This window comes from Charadrius vociferus, unplaced genomic scaffold (genome assembly GCF_000708025.1).
Source record: "Charadrius vociferus isolate BGI_N301 unplaced genomic scaffold, ASM70802v2 scaffold136, whole genome shotgun sequence".
In the NCBI taxonomy this organism is placed as follows: Eukaryota; Metazoa; Chordata; class Aves; order Charadriiformes; family Charadriidae; genus Charadrius; species Charadrius vociferus.
In genome coordinates this window covers 3,776,103-3,790,456 of record NW_009648960.1, presented here as the reverse complement: position 1 = coordinate 3,790,456, position 14,354 = coordinate 3,776,103, and the positions used below count along the sequence as shown (strand labels likewise).

The 14,354-nt window shown below is 40.3% G+C and overlaps 1 protein-coding gene across 1 annotated transcript in view; it reads right to left on the bottom strand.

Annotated features, from left to right (window-relative positions):
• KANSL1L (KAT8 regulatory NSL complex subunit 1-like) overlaps window positions 1–7,862 on the bottom strand; it is a 61,479-nt gene extending 53,617 nt beyond the window's left edge. Inside the window, exon 1 of the mRNA XM_009887576.1 lies at window positions 6,749–7,862. Within this exon, the coding sequence (XP_009885878.1) occupies window positions 6,749–7,836 (1,088 nt within the window). The 5' untranslated portion in view covers window positions 7,837–7,862. The remainder of the gene's footprint in view (window positions 1–6,748) is intronic.
• Between the last annotated feature and the right edge of the window lie 6,492 nt (window positions 7,863–14,354).

Sequence of the window (14,354 nt, the reverse complement as noted above, 5' to 3'; positions counted from 1 at the left end):
CTGCCTAGAAACGAGCTTCTTTTCTTGCCTTTGAAATAGCACAACATCAATAGACTAACAACAAAACACCAGGAACACATGCCTAGAAATTCTCTGTAAGCATTACACAACTGCCCTTGAAAAAGAAATCAAGAAAGCAGTGCTATGTCTGGATCCCATGCTCAACATAAAGTAAGATAGAGCTTACAATATATTCTTTTAAAGATATGTGCAAATGGAACATTATTACAGCACACAAGCAGCATATCAATGCTGTCCAGCCACTGAAGTTGGCCCCAAAATTTTTATATATATTTTCACATGGAATAGCTGGGTATGGTATTGTGTAACATCTAACTCCAGCTTGTAACTAATTTCATTCTAGCTGTATATAGTATCAGATTTTCAACGTAAAAATGCCTATGAAGCATATTGTTTTTTGAGACTTTTTGGATAGACAACTAACAGTTGATCCAGAACTTGCATGCCAGATGCACTGGAAATCATCAGCAGGTTCTTGGCAGAAGAGGGACAATCTGCCCAGGCAGGGACTGAGAGGAGCCTCAGAAGTGGCCGTGGCTGGTGGGGAAGCCCACAGCAGAGCAATCAGGTAAGAAATAAGAAGCAGCAGCCCCAGCAAAGGTACCACTACATACTGACCCCCACCTCTCACCTCATCGAAGGGAATATGCCTTGCTGTAAGGCAGTGTGAGCACTGCACCCACCACGTGTGAGAGGGTGCTGAAGGGAATGGGCTAACAGGAGACCTGGAAGGACCCCGGAGCGCTCCTCTGGGTGGGACGGCAGTTCAACAGAGCTGGGACAGGTCTGCTTCAAGCCCTGAGGCCACCACCCCATCCGTGGGACCCAAAAGAAACTGCAGAGGGGCTGTGCTGTGTGTGAAACCCATGGTTGGGGTTCACAGCACTGCCCCAAGGTGGCCCAAGAGCTGCCCCAGCAGGGAACCCAGCATCTGCCCTGAGGACAAAGGACACCCTGGTCCATCAGAAACCAAGCCGTTTGGGCTCCCCGCTGTTGCTGTAAGCATGCTGTGATTAAGTAACAGTACGTGGCTTTGCAGTGCAGGGATGGCGTTTGTTATGAGGTTAAACCCTACAATTGAGTCTGCAGGGACAAGGGGTGGAGAGTGTAATGAAGGTAGTAGGTCAGAACAGTCACAACCTTCTCAGTTTGGGTGTTTAGTGGGAGCCTGGGATGGAATTTCACTGAGCTTTATTGCTGCCCAGTCTACCCATATGGGCTGGAAGGAAGAGGAGTTTTTAATGCATATATATTCAAACATGGACATTCAGGGTTGTTGTTTTTTGTTTTTTTTTTTTCAATACCAGAATCAGTAATTAGGAGTTTGCTAACCAAAAATTAAATTTATTTAAATTCCCCAACAGAAAACTTTTTCTCACCCACAACAGCTAGGTAAAATGTTTGGATGAAAATAAAAGCATTGACAGCTATTTCAGTTTCAATAAAAAAAGAGCATAGGTCAATATATTTAAATCCAACATCTAAAGTTACATTCCTAAGCCATATTTAGCAGTATGAATGAAACCCTGTTACAGGAGAGCATTCCTATTTTGGGAAGTCTTTATACACACTTTTTATTTCATGTGAAAAGGAAAGCATATAAATGATTTCCTGTATCAGGGGCCCACGTACGCTGATTTTCAAAGGCGCTGCATGTATCCCTTTGAAGTAGATTCTCACGAAACCAATGTTTTCTATAAAATGAAATAATGCTGCCCTCACTTTACAAGATGTTACACAGTTAGTTCATTGCTGTTTGTAAACAAATCTTTTAATGAAAACAAACAGATTTCACAGCTTAGCAAAAGGAAAAAGCTAGCCATAAAACCCTGATTAATCACCAGTTGACATCAAGCACCAAACCCTTCTTCTCTACCATTTAATTAAGCATGTGAGGTTATCATGTATACACGTGTCTGATCATTAGATTTTCTATTCTACTATATTGTGTATTAAACTCATTCAGAAGAGTAATGCCAAGTTTTTATGTAAAATGCATTCAACACCTAACTAGAAAAGCTTTGAAATTCCCGGCTCTGAGATTCCCTTGCAGGTTACAACTTGTCAAACTTTCTGCCTTTTGTTAAAACCTTTCAGTCTGCTTTCAGCAGCTGCAAAAATATTAATGAAATTACAGGTTAGAAATCAGAATCCTCACTTACAAGAACGTTACTCTGGTATTGTGAGAAGGAAGTCTTGCTCAAAAGCAAGTTATTATTGCTGTACATGAGATCTCTAAAGAAAAGCAGTAAATGCATGTGGGACCCTAAAAAAGCTGTAAATCCATCTTATGGAAACCCAACAAAGTGAGGTTGAATATATTTTGAAACAATACATGTATCCCTAGAGTGAAAACAAAAGGTAACGCAAAGCTATCTTTTCTTTTATTCCCTGGTAACAATTCTCCTCCCACATCCTAGTGACAGAAGCTAAGAACTGAGAGAATGGAATTAATGAAAAGGTAATGTATAAAAATTTTGAAATCAGCATGTTATTAGCACCTATGAATTTATACTTATTCAAAAGCTTTCACATTAATCTTCTATGCAAATAAGACATTTTCCAGCCTTGTAAACTAAAAAGGTCTTAAAAACTGGAAACAATTGGGATTTTGTGCTTAAGAAAAATGGAGAGCAGTATTTGGTCCTGGCAGACTCTCCTCCTCCCCTTCCCAAAACCAGAATTCAGATCTCATATGAGGTATGAAGACAAATTACAGCTCAGAGTGGAAAATTAGGACCTGACCTTGCTAAAACAAACAGCTTCCCCGAATAAAGTGGCTCAAAGACTTGCAATAAACCCCATCCCTTGAGCAGTGCCCTTCCATAGTGAGGCCTGCAGAACTGCATTGATGTTGCTCAATTAGCCATGAGAAAAAATGCTAGGAAAATGGAAAATAATCTAGAACAAACAGATCAGATCTGGAGATACTAGTCATAATATTTTCTTCCTTCCTGTATTCTCTCCGCCTTACTGCTCCCCTCCCCACCAAGTATTTGTACTAAAAGCAGACTTCCCATCTTCTCTCTTTCCAACTAGCAATCTACGGGGCGGTGGGGGGAGAAAAAAAGACATATTTACTATCTCTGCACATTCATTATAAAAGTTTCCAAGCAGAATAAATCCTGTGGGCATGGAAAAATAATAACAGTGCTTCTTCATCAGGCTTGAGGTTGCTGGAGGATAATCAGCAAAACATGTCTTTCAAAAAATCAGAGGAAAAGCATGAAAATATTTCAGAAGGAAAAAATCCCACCAATGATGCAAAAGGACTCTATTCAGCTGGGGGAAGGAGAACAGGGGAAACAGTGAAACACTGCACAGGACTTTTCACGAATAGACAGAGCTACTTATTTTGCAGAAAAATCTATTGTAAGCAGCTTTTCTCTATAATCAATTAGGCACATGTAAATTTGATGGAGTGAACAGCTCTGCCTTTGAAGAACCCCATTTCTTTTGATACCCCAGTATCTTTTGAGTCTGGAAGATCATACACACAGCACACGTAGAACAAAAACTCTGTACCCTACAACTTCAAAGGTTTCCCAAATAACCACCTCAGCACCAGACTTCTTTGCGGTACACTGTAAAAAAACCAGAACTTCTAATCACATCAGGAATACACAAAATACATGAATAACAATGTGGAGTTGGCCTGGAAGGATACAATACATAGCTCCCAGAGCAGAGATGTGTTGTTGAAAAAACTTTGAGCTCACATCCTCCCCTAATTCACCTTGTTCAAAATCTGTGACTATTTCTACAGATAATCTTCCATCTTCGTGAACCACAAAGAAGATCAACAAGTTCCAAGCAAACTCAGCTGGTGAAATGTTGTCTATGTTGCATTTCAAGTGTTTGAGGTTAGTCATGAACTTCTGAAGAAATTACTTATGCTCAGCTTTGTGATGTCCTCCTCTCAGGCGCTCCATTCACTTTGGTTGCTCATGCCTAACAGGGAGCTAGTGAACAGCACCTAGCATCTGCCTTTGAGAAAACAGAGAAAAGTACTACCATATCCCCTGTGTAGGGCCTCAGGAATTTCCTACTGCCAAAGGCTGGAACAGTACTAGAATACACTACAAATTACTGATGGGAATTTGGTGCTTTGCCTAAGAAAACTTCCATGAAGACTGACAGGTTAAAGACATTCATGAGCTGACACCAGCAGCGAAATGAGAAAATTCCTGAAAAGAGCCAACTGTTTTTTCATATTTCTTTTTCGCAAATACTCAAAGGACCAAATGTGTTTTGATTAAGCTCTTGAAATGGGATGAGGATTTCCAATTACTCTAGGAACTAGGGAAGTTAAATAAGGACTGAATTGTCAGCTGGAAGAACTGCCTTCACCAGGAGACCAAGGAACTTTCTTGTCTTGAGGACAGCACCTATGTAACACACAAGGGATGAACAATGGTCTAAATATCTTACAAAACCTATTTGCTGCTAAACAACAAAGGTATTGAAATAGATAGATAAAGACAATCTTACTTGAGACACAAAGCATTGAGATACAGCTCAAAAGAGCTTATGTCAACACTCATTGGGCAAAATTCTTTTCAGGATAATGAGAATGAACAGGTTCAAAATGCTAAAAATAGCTCCAGTTTTTTTCCTACCATGAAGAATTGGAGCCAGAATCAACTTCTCTCTCCTGATGGGAAACAGACTGTTCTCAGGTAAACACGGTAACTGCAGGTTTCTTCCCCTTTGCACATTGGATTGACACCTCCTCCCCCCCTCAACAAGGATAAAAAGCACTGCAGTCTTAACAATGACCAGCCACCAGCATGATTATACCCTCAAGTTAAATGCAATCAGTATACTGTGATATAGGCAAAACCAAAACATTTTTCCCATTCATCACTGCATTAATAGAACCTTATAATATCTACAGTCGAGTATTATGTAGAATATCACAGAGGAAGAGTCTTGCCAGGTCAGCAATAAGTCTTAACTATGAAAAATAAGTCACAGGCGAGGAAAGGAGTATACTCTCACCCACATGACCACATTTTTTCTGGAAAACACCAAGAGTCAATTCCCTAGGAGAGAAAGGCATTTCAAAGAATGTAAATCCACTTAGCAGAAATAAAAATGGATGTTAACTTTGTTTCCTTTGTCCAGGTGAAAGGCAACCCAAAGACCCTTAAAATGGTAAAGCTCAGCCAACAGCAAATCTCAGCAGCTGCACTGGCGAATAACTGATTTACCTTTGTCACCTAGAAGAAAAAGTGCAGCCTTTAGCCACAAAAAATGAACAAAACCATTCCAAGCTGAAGATAATGATAAATTCAAATAAGAGACAGCCTGTCCTCACTGCAATGTTAATTCAAGCATTGCCTCAGCCTATGCACACAGACAAGAGTCTTCTGCTTAAATTAGGTAGTATTTTAACTCTGAGCCTGCTGGCCCAGCAGCACAGTTCAAACACCAGCGATTCTTGCACTGCAAATGCAGCAAGGCCTTAGCTAACGCACAGTGCTAATCTCGTCATCGCTGCTGCCTGACTGCTGTTCAGCAGTAAGAACATAAAAAAGGGAGGAAAAAAAACACAACCCACAAATAAAGGGCTGCACTGAGTCAGACTATAGATGATCTACTCAGTCTCCCGCCTCTTAGTAGTAGCCAAGATAAGAGTCTTACAACAGGGCAGGCATGGAGGGAGCAGTGCTTCTTCAGAACACTCCCCAGCTGCCAGCAACAGCAGCTTGGGGATTTCCTGAGCCAAAGGTGGTGTCTTTGTATTTAATAATCCTCTGCGGATTTTTTCATCAGTGCAACAAAACAAACCGAGTAAGCCTTAAGTGGAAAGATAACTTAAGGAATTCAAAAGCTACAAGAGGAAATAAAGGTAAAGGACTGGCAGGCAGAGTTAGAAACTTGATTGTCCCTGGAAAGAAGACAAAAGAAAACTCTTGCACAGAACTTTGATCCAAGTTTTACATTATCCACTACCCTTCAAGAATCAAGAGTTTCTCATCAGGTTTTTTTTTTTTTTTGTTTTCAGTTCATGTAATCACAAGATGAGAATCCTAGAGACAGAGCTATTACTCAGAAGTACAAACATATCAGCTAGGAGAAGAATGTAGATTCTCCTACGCTAGGAAGAGCGAAAAATGCCGTTTTTCCATTAAAATATTCAAAAGGAAGCTAGCTTCATTCATAGTAGCAGAACAACTTCAGTAAGTAAATTGACATTTTTTAAATTATAATTTGAAGAACGAAACTTTTTCAATATACAACACCCAAATACCGGATGGCTTGACACCTGCATCAGATGATCATTTTTAGTCTTTTGTCACATCATGGTGGATTTCAAGATCCTAACATTGACTAATTCTTAATAACTCCAGAATAAAATTAAAATTATTTTCATACCAGCCAGAAATATAATTTACAGCACTGTTATCACTATTTGATTTACAGCACCATCTGAGTATTGAACAATTAACAGTACTAATGTAATGCAAACTGATAGAGCGCAGTACAAAATCCAGCTCCCGACAGTCTAGTAAAGAAACTGTTCCTTAAATGCTATAATTAGAGAAGTTCTTGCTTTCTGTCTGGCCCCTGCCAAACCTAGCTCACACAGGCAGTCCTACCAATTTCAGTAGGACCATCTATTGAGTGAGGTTACTCACACAAGAAGGAATCTGCAGGTCTAGACCCTTCCATCTTGACTTATAAGCATGAAGCAAGAGTCTAGGAGGAATTTAACACTTACGCTTTCACGGTTGTTCTTACAGTCTGTTCCTCACCATCTTCATCTGAGCTGCTACATGTTGCGTCAGAGTCCAGATCCTTCTCCACGCGAGACAGGAGGCCTCCAGTAGAAAGTGCAAACCCCCGGATTTCACCTGGTGCAACGCTAACTCCGTTCTGTATGTCTGTACTCGAACTACTCTCCAAAGTAGTTGCGTTGTTTTCTGGCCAACCTTCAGCGCACCTGAGGGAGCTACTGCTCAAAAATCTGGCTGGCTCATGGAAAACCTTCATTCTTTGTAGCTGATGTTTCACGAAGCATTTCAGCTGCTGATCACAGTGTTTGATAACATGCTTTGCCAGGAGCATTTGTAAACGTTTCTGAGTTCTTCTGGCACGACTGATTTCCATTTGTTGCTTAGTGACACACTGGAGTAAGCGAGCATACACCTCCTCCGGGGTGCAGCTCAAAATCCCTTCTGAAGGCCCGTGAAGAATTTGGTGTAATAAATCCCCTCTTATTGTTTCAGCGCAGACTCCCAAAGCCCTACCCAAAAAACCATTCTTCTTGTACCATTTACCATTTAAAAGCTGCATTTCTTCTGCATTACTGGATTCAGTTACATTTGAATCCAAAAGTCTCTGCATTTCTGCCAAATTCGGAGATGTGGTCTCTGAACACGTTTCCCATTTGACCTGTTCCTCAGGTTGTGAATGACTAATCTGACCAAATGATGTGTCAGCACCATTATGTAACAAATTTCTCATCTTGGAGCAGTCGGGCTCTCCCACTTTCGTTTGCTTACCGGTTTTGTTGCTAAATGCAGAATTTGTACTCATTAACAAGACAGACTGATAGCGTTTGGAGGATGGTGGAGAACCAAAATGCTGCACACTGAAGATATCATTCCTGAGGTTGGGCTCAGCAGTGGGGAACCCCAGGACTGAGCAAGTAATCTGTGCGATGGAGTCCTCTTTTATCTTCTCTTCCACTGCTCTGGAATTTTCCATGCACAAAGCTGTATCAGACTCCATAGCTCTAGAGGACAAAGAAGGTGACAAGTGGATACCATGACCTTTTGTTGCTGCCTCTCTGAGGGCTGGTGTCATTATAGCTACGGTAGGTAGTTTACAGCAAACCTGAAAATAACATGGGCCATGTAAATTTTCTCATTTTCATGACACAGTACAAATACAACAATTCTGTCAGATTATTTCATTCTTTCAACATTTCAACATTATTCAAATATTCCATAAAGACATTCTCTAAAGAACACGGATAGACTACACTCCCTCCCAAGTCAAACAAGAACACTCTTTCTGTTTTTAATTCATTTCATTCAGAAGTTGTTCCATGTGCAATGAAAGCCTTTACCTCTCAGGGGAGTAAGTGTTCATACCTCATTGCATTTCTGATCCTATCAGTCTGAGAAATAAGACTCACAAAGTTACAGACTGTCATCTAACCTCGCCCAAACTGGAAAAGATGACCATAAGCCATGTGACTGGAAGGATGCATTTTAAAATATGTGTGCAAGTGTATGCATACGTATACGCACACACACAGAGATGCACATCTACACATTCCCACCCCAGAACTCTGGCTGGACTTTATTTTAATCTGTTCTGGAGATAAGTTACCTTTTGAGTTACATTTAGTTTTTGTTCAAGTATTTTTTTAAATACTTAAATGAGTCAACATCAACAGTATCAAAGAAATGGGAGCTATGCAGCTACCTATTATAAGTTCAGCAAAGCAGAACACCTACCACATGATGAAACACTCTGAAATGAACTCAGAGGCACTATTAGAAGAAATATATTTAACGTGAATCTATATAAAGCAACCATTTGATTAATTGTTTTATTATATATTCGCACAAATACACTTTAGAAATCAATCATCAAGGCTAATGCTTTAAAAACAGAGAACTGTAAGTTCTAAATGTTTCCTAAAAAAATCTTTCCTGCTTTTGTATCCAGTTCTTCTTTATTCATCAGGTACTGCCTGAATAATACAAACACAATATTCTTTGATAACAATTTGCACAAAGACAAACAGTTTTCCTTTACAAACTCTTTTGCCTGTTGCTTGCTATATCTTAGACAAAGAGTTCTCAAACTTTGGGATCAAAAGACCAGTGTCAATCTTCACTGCTTCTTGTCAGCAGCTATGCTGCCATGTCATACTGTATCTATAACACAGCCTACAGAGCGGGAATACTGCCTTACACTGTACTTTCAGCTTTGTTTAGCAGATGGCTAAATAAACCCAATGAAAGATTTATTTGAATATGGCCTGCAGAAGCCTGAAAGATAAGCTAGTCAGTTCTTCGTTAAGAAGCTAGAGACAAGACTACAAACAATGAGAGTAGTAACAAAAGTGAATGTAGCACAGTAATTCCACAGTAAATTCTCTGTTTAACTGGTGTACTAGTTAAGCAGCATTTCCATTGCCCTCCTTTTAACGTCTTGTTTCTTTGATCTCCAGAGCAATTGCCTAGCTCAGCAATTTTCAATGCGCAGATCCCGTAAGGGGTCAATGATTCTGAGACTGCCATGTATGGATTTTAAGAGAAGCAAACTCCCTGTCTGAAGCCTTAGCTTATTTATAACTACAGGTTTTATGCTGAAGGTGCAAACATTAAAGGGAGATGTGGAAACCTAAGGAGCTGAGAAGTGCTAGTCTGGATACCTTCTGCTTAACCCTCAAAACACGAAGAAAAACATAAAAAGCCACATGTTCCAGTACGGCCTTAAAATTCTCTGTATGCTTTATTCACCTTTCATTGCCCCACGTATACTTCAACCATGAGGTTTTCATCTCTGTACATCACCTACCCAGCATCACAGGGACCAGGTTTGGTCGTCCTAGTTCTAATCCTAAATGATACTATTAAAATCCCCAGGATTTTAACTTTTATCAATGACCCAGGAACTTCAGACCGTACAGGGATTCAGCACAAAGTCCTCCCCAGTAGACAGCCGTTTAGTAAGAGCCCCGTTACTAGGATCGGGCAGGGAAATGCACTGATGAGACCTGGAGCCCCAAATCGCAAAGGCTCTGGTGGCTTGGCAATGCTCTCAGCATCTGGCTGACTTGTAGCTTTGTATCTGAGCTAGCAGGTACAGGAATTTTTAAATTCAAAGGACTATGGATTCAGACACCTATGCCTCCTCCCTTCTCAGCATATGGCAAATAACTATAATAAGTCAAAGTGATTTAGCGTGGCTAAAACATAAGGGGGAGAGAACTGAAGCCCACATTTTCTCTGTGGGGTTACTATGAACTCAAGGGAGTACCCATGTTAGATCTGTCCCGGCGAACTCCAAGAAGCTCTCTCAGAGGAACGCTGCCAGGCTGGTATCTACATACACTTAGAAATGAGTTTATAACTGTTCCAACTTTACCATCTACCTTCCTTAGCCTGAGTGGTTCAACAGTCATAGACTGCTACTCCTGAAAGCCAGGAAATGTCCACACACAGTACAGCTGCTGCTCAAGCAAACAGGAAGTTTGCAGAAGTATCTCTCATACCTATACGAAGATGGAAGCTATTAAAAAAACTAGCAGCACAAATTTCAGAGTTTTAACTTGATCATATTCCCTCAAATACTACATACCCTTCTAGTACAGTTTCAAATTTCCTAAATTGCAATGAATACCATTAGCAAATTATTTTAGGGTTTTTTTGAGTTTGGGGGACTATTTCCCCCCTCTTTTAGGGGAAAGAAGGGAAGAAATCAAAGTACCCTCAAGTTGAAACAGAAACATTAAACTGAAGAGCACCAAGAAGCCACTAACTGAGTTCCTGACAGAAGACACTTAAATTACAATATAGCTAAAAAAAATAAATAAAATGCTTTTGAAGAGAGAAATTGCTCAATTAAGCCCTTACCCAGGCAGCTTGCAAACTTCACACGAGGCTTCTGCCCTGAAGACAGTCATGTGAGACACTTCAGGTGTGTTCCTCTCGTTTCAGTGACATCAAAAAGACTTTATAAAGGCTGGTACTGTCCCAGTCCTTGGCATTTCTCCCAAGAAGTTCACACACAGAGAAAAAAAGTCATTGGCATATGAGCAAAACAAAGTATCAGCTGCAAAAGAAATAAAAACAAATTTTAGTACAAGTACTTGGCTCCACGAGAATTTTTATTTTGACACATTTCTTTTTATTTCGGTAAAAAGCAGCAAAAATAATTTCACTCCACCCTTATTGGAAGTGAATTTCCAGAGCCAAACCTATCATCTTGCGGGGGGGGGTGGAAAGCATGCAGAAGGAGGGAACACAAGTACTGCAACATGGTATTCAGGAAGACTCTGTATTTCCATTCTGGGAAAAGCTTTTTTGTCATAGGTAAACCATTTCAAGGATTTTTTTTCATTATGTACTACTTGAGGTTTCAAAACCAGAATAGCTGAAATGCTACTTAACTGGCAAACAGTTTGCTTTTCATTTGCTGAATACGCACTACACTTGAAAGACTAAAAAGTATTGTAAAAAGAAAAGCTGACGTAAAGTAAGTGCCGGGAAAGGGAAGAAACAAGTACCAGACATGCACAGTACAGCAACTGATGTTTAAAGTTACGCTTATCCTCCCCTAATGCCTTAATTACCCAGGAGGATATAGCCAGGAATTGCAGTTTACCACAGTCCCAGCGCTCCCCCAACCCGCACCCTGCTTACTTCGCTCACCACAGCTACAGGTCCCTAATCCCCCAATGACCCCTGCTCCTCTACCGCTCCTCTCCCCCCTGCTACCTCTGCTTATTTCTTACTCCTTACTCGACATTTCCGCATTATACCCTTCTCTGCCAGGCTTACCTCAATGGAATTTGTCTAAATCCTGAAACTAGTGTCTTCATGTTGGTAACTGGCAGCATCAATAAAATGAACACAATAAAACCCAACCACAAACCTGCCTGCATGCAGGGTGGCATACCCTTCCCGGCTTTTGTTTATAGTCCCTTCACTTTTTGACTCTTACCTTCCCTTGCATAACACTATCACTTTTGTTACACAACACTGCAAACAACGTTTGGGCGGATTTTTGCTTGGGGGGAGGATTGCTTTGTCTTTTAGTGGTTTTTTTGTTTGTGATCTCTCCATTTTCAATGGAAATAAAACTCCATTTGCATGCAGGTTTGTAAGGATCCTCTGTACTAGCCTTCTTTCCTTGTAAATTAAGTCATCTTTTGTCATCCCAAACACCTGAAACTTTCTTGTTAATAATGAGATTCCTGGAGACCAGGAGAGGACTTTTCCTTTTTTTTTTTTTTTTTGCTTTCAAATTCAGGGGCCTACAAATAACATTTCAAATTAATCCAGCTGTTTCCAGTTTATTCACAGATTAACAGTGTTTCAGATAAGCTAACTTCCAATGTTTATTCCTTGTCTAGAAGGCATTTCAAAAGCAAAGTCACTGGCAGCAGGAAACACCCAAAATTAAGCTCAGCAAGAATGTTCGAAAATACTGTATTTCAAACTGACAAGAGCTGCTTTAAGGTCTCTTAGAAAAAAAACTGCAGAAGAGATGGCAGCTACACGAGCAAGCTTGATCTGCCTACAACACAACTGACAAAACCTGGTTTCCTACAGCTTTGTGTTGTTTGCCCCGTAATCCCTAGCTCCTCTTGGACAGCCTTCCTGATAATCACTGGACAAAAATAAAACGGTGCTCTGGCAGACAGGCACTACTGCGGCACTGCTGTAGCTGTGCTGCCAGGACCGACAGCCACCCCCGAGCTGAGCGTGCAGGAGCTGACTCCTGCCAGCTTCTCTAAGCCCTGCCTGGTGAGAAGCATCCACTTGGGTATACTTTACCCACCCCTCCCAATTTCTACAAAACTTGCAGGATCATAATGATTTCTAAGAATAGAGACAACAGCTCAACTGCATAATCTGCATTTCCTCACAGAATACTTTGCAGCAATGACTGCAAAAGAGATATTATTCCCACTGGGTACGTCCTGGTTAGGAGTATGAAAGAAAAAGGAAATAAGTCCATATTTAACACACCTGGGACTAGCTTTTAACGAAAATAAAAAAAAAAACACATCCAACATCTCAGTAGGCAGCTTTTGTTTTCATTTTGAAAGCAGCCCAGTTACTCATGACGAGTATTTAAGCATTTTAGTATTTTGTTCTATTAATAGACTGGAAAAAAAAACCCAAACAGGATTATGTGGGGAGTCTCAGCTTTCAGCAGCACTCACTGTGCAGGCAGTACTATATAGATAAAACTGCAAACTCCAATGTTTTGCACTCCCCAGAAGATAGAAGCACAAATTCCTCCCCTTTGAAAAAAACCAAACAAAACACAACAACAAAACACACGCACACCTAAAAAGGATCTCTCTTTGAACAGTAAGATAACTCAATTTAAGACAGACCACCCAAACAGTTTTAATCCTGAAAAACATCAAAAAGGACATACTTCAAGTGGAACTCATTGGTATTCATTTATGATAAAATCCATGACTCACTAAAATCTCTGAACAGGGTTGTTTTTCTCCTTGTTCATAACTGCTTCTGAACAGAGGATCATATATTATTTCCAAGTTTATTACCATGCCATCAACTAATTCCTGTTCAGTCTATAATATCATATATTTGAAATGTATTATATGAAGCAATTTTTAATATATGTTAAATACTTTTTGTAGTACAACAGGTGCCTCTGTAAGCAGGCTGTACATATGTCTTTAATATAAATATCTGTAATACTTTTAGATCCATTGTAAGGTCCACATCAACATTCCACTTATCCTTTTGAATTTCAGTCTTTGAAGAGAGGGCCATAAAACCTGGTTTTAAACAAGAACCATTCGGCTCTTAGACATTAATTAAGATGACTGGAATTTAAACTCCCCAAAACATTTACAAGATTTCACAATGCAGACCAATAAGGAAGGAGAGTCCTAAGGCACACAGCTTAGCTTTCTGAGTTGGTACACCTACTTGCACTATAACCATGCTTTATCCAGTTTAATTTTTAAGATTTCCTTTTTATTGAATCAAGCACAAAAAGGAAATATCTACCCCTTTGACAAAAAGCAGACTTTGGATTTTCTTGGGTTTTTTTCTTTTTTTTAATTGGTTACGTTGCTTCCCACTGCTGAGGAGTATCAAGTACCATAGTCCCTGCTACATTTTATTTTGGGAAATGCTTCAGCATTTTGCAACCAGGGAGCTCATGCACAAAGTGGATTAAAAGACTTGCTCAAGACCACACAGGAAATCTCAAAGAAGGCTGAGGGACGCACCTGGATCTGAGCTGCTTTCCAGAGCTTTGCTATCTACGTTATCTAAAGTATTCCGTTTTATGAGTAAGTGGTCTGTAGTCTGGGAAGCCAACTTGGTCAGGGCCACTCGAAGGCAAAGGAATCTGTGGCAATCTGTTCAGCTTGATTATCAGAGGGACGTTTTAACCCAGGAATTAAAAAAAAAAAAAAATTAAAAAAAAATCACACATGAAAACGTAGGCTAAAGTTTTCCACCCAGCTACTGACCCAAACGTTAGAAGATAAGACAGACAGAACAGGGCAGCACAACGCTATGCACCCGCGCCCCTGGGGAGCTGGCGATACCAGGCACCCCGCGCCCGCAGGTCTCCCGGCACCCCCG